At 43.7% G+C, this 7,300-nt stretch overlaps 1 protein-coding gene across 1 annotated transcript in view; it reads right to left on the bottom strand.

Moving 5' to 3' along the window:
• Nucleotides 1-7,300, bottom strand: part of FUNDC1 (FUN14 domain containing 1) — a 205,391-nt gene that overhangs the window by 14,731 nt on the left and 183,360 nt on the right. The window contains 2 exon segments of the mRNA XM_077768524.1: nt 3,364-3,494; nt 6,014-6,124. Of these exon segments, the coding sequence (XP_077624650.1) occupies nt 3,364-3,494; nt 6,014-6,124 (242 nt within the window).

The following is a 7,300-nucleotide window of genomic DNA, read 5'->3' as shown; positions in this document are numbered from 1 at the left end:
TAAGAAAGTTGCTTGAAGAACATATTTTTCTAGTGTGAGTTTTTTCTTCCCACTAGCGAAAAAGCTGTCATTTTGTTGGTCAATGACAAATGGCTTAATGTGTGAGTTGTATACACAGACCCTTTAAAGGCGCTATAATCCTCCTAATGGGCTTGCAGGGGTGGTTTTTTTTTAATCCCCGTTTTAAAGAGTGTATTATATATATTTTTTTTATTTTTCACTAGTAAACATTTTCATTGTGGACACTGATATCCTGTCTACAACTATACCAAAACATAATTTGGGTAGTTCCCAGCTTTTCGATGGATAGTGTGCCAAAAGTTCATTAGCGACTTATTTGAAATTGAGAACATTTTCTTTTTTTAAAATTTACTTATTTTGAAAGACAGACAGTGAGCAGGCAAGGGGCAGAGAGCGAGGGAGACAGAGAATCCCAAGCAAGCCCCGCATTGCAAGTACAGAGCCCAACTCAGGGCTCAAACCCACGAATCATGAGATCATGACCTGAGCTGAAAGCAAGAGTCAGATGCTTAACTCAGTGAGCCATCCAGGCGCCCTGAGAACATTTTCTATTTAATCCGTAACGAAGCTATAATGAAACTCTTCCTTCCTGACCCTCACATTTCTTCATTGTCTTTGGAAACCTCATTTATTAAAACAATGTAGTCAGAATTGAGGAAAACAAAAAACAGACAAAACAACCAATAGTAAAATAGCATTCCCTGGGCAATCTAATCTTCCCCATTGGCTGCAATGGTCATTCGCTACAGATGTCTGCCTGTTTCAATTGAATTTTTGAAATATTTATTTTAGAAAGAGAGAGACAGAGCACGAGCAGGGGAGGGGGAGAGAGAGACAGGGAGACACAGAATCTGAAGCAGGCTCCGGGCTCTGAGCCGTCAGCATGGAGCCCCGACTCAATTCACAAACTGTGAGATCATGACCTGAGCCATAGTTGGACGCTTAACCAACTGAGCCGCCCAGGCGCCCCAGCATTTTGAATGATCTACAAATTCAACTGGTCTAAAACACACTATCTTGGAATCTACCCAGCCCAACATCTACAACAAATTCGGAGTCCCTCTCCTCTTCCTTTCTCTTTTCTCCCACAGGTAAGCATTTGCTTTTCCTGTATTTGTACCACCTAAGCTGTGGCATCCATTCTCTTTGATGTTCTCCAAGGCCATTCTTTGGACCACTGCAATGACCTCTCAACTGGCTTCTTCCTGCATTTTCATGCCTCTCCCAATCCCACCCCAATCCAACCTATCAGTAGATCTGCTCTTCCCAAACCTAAATCTGACTATATCCCTTTTCTACTCATATATGTGCAACAATTACCCATAACAAAACAAAGTCTAAACTTCTCAAGGTATGCGGCAGGTGTGGACAAACTTTTTCTGCAGAGGGCCAGATACTGAATATTCTAGGCTTTGCTAGTCATGTATCATCTTTGTCACATATGCTTTTTTACTTTTAAACAATCCTTTAAAAATGTGAAACTCAGGGCGCCAGGGTGACTCAGTCAGTCAAGCATCTGAGTCTTGATTTTGGCTCAAGCGATGATCTCACAGTTCATGAGTTCGAGCCCCGCGTCTGGCTCTGCGCTACCAATGCAGAGGCTGCTGGGATTCTCGCTCTTCCTCTCTCTTTGCCCCTCTCCTGCTCATTTTCTCTCTCAAAAGAAATAAATAGACTTAAAATATAAAATAAAATAAAAAATAAAAATGTAAAAATCAGGCACCTGACTGGCTCAGTCCATACAGCATGTGACTCTTGATCTCAGGGCCATGAGTTCGAGCCCCATGTTTGACCTAGAGCTTATTTTTTAAAAAAGGTAAAGTAAAGTTAGAATGTAAAAATTAGGGCACCTGCGTGGCTCAGTTGGATAAGCATCCGACTTCGGCTCAGGTCATGATCTCGCAGTTCATGAGTTTGAGCCCCGCGTCAGGCTCTGTGCTGACAGCTCGGAGCCTGAAGCCTGCTTCGGATTCTGTGTCTCCCCCCCTCACTGCCCCTCCCCCGCTGGCCTCCAGCTGCTACTTGCTCCAAGTTTGAAGCAAATAATTTAGCCTCTTGATTAAACATTTTGAATGAACTTTGAGGTCAGCCCGATCTGGGTTCAGATCCCAGCTCTGTCCTTCCTAACTTTGTCTTCGGAAAACATCTCAGCCTTCCTGAGCTTCAGGTTCCTCTTCTAAAAAAATCAGAGACATTATTTATTATGAAAGGATTATGAAAATATGATAATAAAATCAAGCTTGTAGAGAGCTTAATGCATGGCACATAGTGAATACTTTTTTAAAGTTTTACGTACTTGTGGGGTACCTAGGTGGCTCAGTCGGTTAAATGTCTGACTTTGGCTCAGGTCATGATCTCACGGTTCGTGGGTTCGAGCCCCGCGTCGGGCTCTGTGCTGACGGCTCAGAGCCTGGAGCCTGCTTCGGATTCTGTGTCTCCCTTGCTCTCTGCTCATCCCCCACTCACCCTGTGTGTGTGTCTCTCTCAAAAATAAATAAGCATAAAAAATTAAATTTTATGTATTTATTTTGAGAGAGACAGAGAGACACAGAGTGGCAGCAAGAGAGTGCTAGTTCAGTCAACAAGATGGGTAGGATTTTGGTCTTCATGGATTACAACAAGAAATGAAAACAGCTGCACACAGATTGTAATCAGTGTAAGCAAAGAAATATAAAGGGCATCAAGCGTGACATGTATAATCAACAATCTACTGGGAGTACAATGAATTAAATCCCAAATTTAACTTAGACATGTCTTCTCAGCTTTTCGGTCTTTCCTTAACTACAAAATAAGTATTAGGTTTCTAAACTTTCTTCCAACTCCCAATTGTATATGTAATATCCCACAGAGAATTCTGGTTTTCTCCGTATTCCTACCCAAACTATCAATATTAGTGAGAATCTTAGAGCTACACGGTACCTTCCTAATGTTCCTGTTAGGGACTGAATTGGGTCCTCAAATTCATATGTTGAAATCCTAACTGCCAATGTGACTGTATTTGGAGATTGGGCTTTTCAGGATGCAACTAGGTTAAATGAGATTCTAAGGGCAGGGCCCTAATTCGATAGGACTGGCATCCATATAAGAAGGGAAAGAAACCCCAGAGGGTACCCCCCACCACCACCAAGCAGTCATCTGCAAGCCAGGAAAAGAGCTTTCACCTGAAACCAAGCCTGACCCCACCTTGATCTTGGACTTTCAGCCTCCAGAACCATGAGAAAATAAATTTCTATTGTTTAAGTCACCCAGATCGGTGGTATTTTCTTACAGGAGGCCCGGCAGACGAATATAGTTCCTCAGCCACTACCCACTCCGTGCATCTTGGGATCCCATAGAACTTACCAGAAGTTTGAGTGACAGAAGTCCCATTCAGACTGGTTTGGCCTTGAAATCGAGACCCAAATGGAGAGGACTCTGCTATCAACAAGGGGCTGGAGCTGGGGAAGGGAGGATCACAGACACAGAAGCAAGAACTTCAGCCTGTAGCTTTGAAATTTAACCTCGGAGGCTAAGCCATATTGGCAGGAAAAGCAGCCTTCCTGTGTCCAACTCCATTGAAGAGCTCTGCAGCTCTCTCTACCCAAGCTTTCTCAGCATCTGGAATTGAGTGCCTTTACCTCTTCTTCCTGTTCAATGGCAAGGCTAACCCATTACAAGTGACCTTTGAACAACACAGGTTTGAACGGCATGGGTCCACGTGCACATGGATATTTTTTCTGATAAATACGGTACAGTAGTGGACATGTATTTTCTCTTCCTTATGATTTTCTTAATAATATTGTCTTTTCTCCAGCTTAGTTAATGGTAAGAATACAGTATAGGGGCACCTGGGTGGCTCAGTAGGGTAAGCGTCCAACTTCGACTCAGGTCATGGTCTCACGGTTTGTGAGTTCGAGCCCTGCATCAGGCTGTCAGCTGTCAGCACAGAGCCTGCTTGGGATCCTCTGTCCCTCTCTCTCTGCCCTTCCCCCGTTTGCGCTCTGTCTCTTTCTCAAAAATAAATACACACATAAAAAAATACATAGTATATAGCACATATAACATATAAAGTACGTGTTCATCAACTGTTTATTAGGCTTCTGGTCAACATTAGGTTATCAGTAGTTAAGTTTGGGGGGAGTCAAGTTATGCACAGATTTTCGACTGTGTGGGGGGCTGGTGGCCCTAACCCACACTCTGTTTAAGCGTCAACTATAGTTTCATGTCTCTCAACCCTTCTGCTAATTTTACTTCAAGACTATTGCTGTTTGTTTAAGCCATGAGGCCTTGATCAGTACCACCCTCGCTCCTATCCACCCCTATAGATGTTTACCGTTTGAATTCTCCAGAAGTGTTTTTTGCAACATGGGTGGGACACTTGCAGTCATTAACACCCACAAGACACCTGGGCCACTGTGCAAATAAATCTAGTCCTCAGAAGATTCTATCAGCATTCCAAGAGGGAGGAGACTTGTGCAAAATTCCTTCTGTAAATGGTATCATTGTGCCTCAACCCCAACACAATGGAACCCACTCACCCCACATTTGCGCGACTTAAAACGCTCTTACATGGGGGCGCCTGGGTGGCTTAGTCGGTTAAGCGTCCGACTTTCACTTAGGTCATGATCTCGCGGTTCGTGGGTTCGAGCCCCGCGTCGGGCTCTGTGCTGACTGCCAGCTCAGAGCCTGGAGCCTATTTCAGAGTCTGTGTCTCCCTCTCTCTCTGACCCTCCCCTGCTCACGCTCTCTCTCTCTCTCTCCTAGCAATAAAAAAAAAAAAAAAAATTAAAAAAAAAAACGCTCTTACGTGACCTTTCAGAGGCCTGAGGTAATCAACTGCTGACGAGCGAAGTATGGTAGATGCTGCACACACAAGGTTGTCGGAGTGTAAACAGGTACAAATTTTAGCGACGTGTGTTCACAGTCTTAAAGATGCCCATGCCCTTTGCCTCAATGATCGTACTCAATAATCCAAAAATCAGTACCAAAGACTGCCTAAGGAGCTCATATGCTTAAAGGTATTCATTGTATGGTGGTTGCCTTGTTTTGTTTTGTTTTCACAGTGAAAAGGAATAGAAACGATAGGAGAAAATGGAAAAGGTCCAACAGTCGATGAATAGTTATGGAAATTAACGAATGTTATGTTTGAAAAGAACGTAATAACAGGAAAGTGCTTCAGTGAGGAAAAAATTGTATGCCAAATTGTATTTATGATTTTATGGCAAAGTGATTTATTCAATTTCTGCTAAACATGCAGACTTGATAAACTGGCATGGATTACATTACGGACTTGATTCTGGCCCTTTGGCATTTATATCCCTGGGTAGGCGGAACGAGTTTCTAAGGCAGTGGGAGAAGAGTACTGGGCGGAAAAACAAGCAAAGATAGCCGGGAAAACTCTAAAAAGGAACTCTAAAAATGAGAGAGGACGAGCCTGATCACATATGCAAATATATTTTAAAAAGGTATCAATTAAAACAATTGATACTGATGTATGAACAGACAAAGGGAAGAGAATAGAAAGTCCAGAAATAAAAACAATACATACCCGATTGAGAATATGATAAAGGTCAACTCCCAAATCAGGTAAATGGGACCTTTGTTAAAAAACTGTTGTCACGGGGCACCTGCGTGGCTCAGTCGGTTAAGCATCCAAGACTTGACCTCAGCTCAGGTCATGATCTCAGGGTCGTGAGTTCATGCCCTGCCTTGGGCTCTACGCTGGGTGTGGAGCCTACTCAAAAAAAACAAAAGAACGAAACACAAAACAAAAAGCAAAAAACCGCTATTGTTTATCTACATGTAGACATTGAAATAATAAAAACGGTTGAAGAAAACATGGGAAAATTCATTTTTACCCTTTCAGCAGCGATGGCCTTTTGTGAAGGACTCATACATTTGACTCCATAAGAATGAAAGCTTACACATGAACATGGGCGTACAAGATTCTACTCAAGTCCCTCCTCAGCACGCTACGTTTTGCGTAACCACTTTTGGTTACATACATACATACATTTGCTTGTAGCTCACACCTGTGTACAGAGATCCTGAAAAGTATATACGAAACTGGAGGGCAGCAAAAATCATTTCCTTTCTATCCTTCTGGGTTCCTGGCTGAGACTCCCTGTAATAAAAGACAGATTAACAGGAGAAAAACAAGCAGAGGTTTCATAAGATGTATACCTCCTCTGTACACGGGAGAGACCCAGGAAAACAGGAATACTACCCCAANACCCAGGCCACCATCTTCCTACCCCCTCCTGGCAAAGGTTATCAGGAAAAGCATGGTAAACAAGGGTAAGGTTGTGATGCAGATTTAAGTCAGTGCCTTTTCCATTGAGCTTCTAGTGATTGAGTCCTTTTCTTCCTGGTACAGAGACGGGAGACACCCCTTGCAAATGGAGATTTCCTTTCTAAATGTAAATGTCCCTTAAAAATCGATAAAATCCTGGGGCACCTCGGTGGCTCAGTCGCTTAGGTTGCCGACTCCGATTTCTGCTCAAGTCACGATCTCACGGTTCATGAGTTCGAGCAGGTATTTAATAAGAAGCATTTCGGGGCGCCTGGGTGGCTCAGTCTGTTGGGTGTCTGACTTCGGCTCAGGTCATGATCTCGTGGTCTGTGAGTTCGGGCCCCGTGTGGGCTCTGTGCTGACAGCTCAGAGCCTGGAGCCGGCTTTGGATTCTGTGTCTCCTTCTCGTTCTCTGCCCCTCCCCTGCTCACGCTCTATCTCTTAAAAATAAATAAATGTTTAAAAAATTGATTAAATAAGAAGCATTTCTATGGAAACAAAAGTAAAACAAAGGCTAACGGTTAGAAGCAACCATAAACTCAATTTGTGAGTCAGAGGGCAGTCAGCTAAGATTACTAGGTGCTGGGCTCAGTGGCAGCGTGACTGATTTTCCTGGCTTCCTGGCTTCTCTGGGGGTGTCATGTGTTCTCTGGGGGTGAAGATTCTGAGTGGCCCACACAGTAATGGGCACGACGATTGTCTACACATGAGCTCTTGTGATGCTTTCTCTGAAATGTATGTCCTCACTTCTCAAGGTCCCCCAGATATCCTGACGTTTCTGGGCCTTCCAGGAAGTAACCTTCCTTGCTCATCTGGTAAGGCTACTGGCTCATTTCTCTTTTTCTTCTTTTAAATGTTTATTTAATTTTGAGAGAGTGCAAGCGGGGAAGGGGCAGAGAGAGGGAGACAGAGAGAGGATCCAAAGCCGACTGTGGGCTTGAACTCACAAACCAAAAGATCATGACCTGAGCCAAAGTTGGGCGCTCACCCGACTGAGCCACCCAGGTG

The sequence above is a fragment of the Crocuta crocuta genome, unplaced genomic scaffold (assembly GCF_008692635.1).
Source record: "Crocuta crocuta isolate KB4526 unplaced genomic scaffold, BGI_CrCroc_1.0 scaffold467, whole genome shotgun sequence".
Lineage (NCBI taxonomy): Eukaryota > Metazoa > Chordata > Mammalia > Carnivora > Hyaenidae > Crocuta > Crocuta crocuta.
The sequence above is the reverse complement of the archived record's forward strand: the minus strand, read 5'-3'. Positions and strand labels throughout refer to the sequence as shown.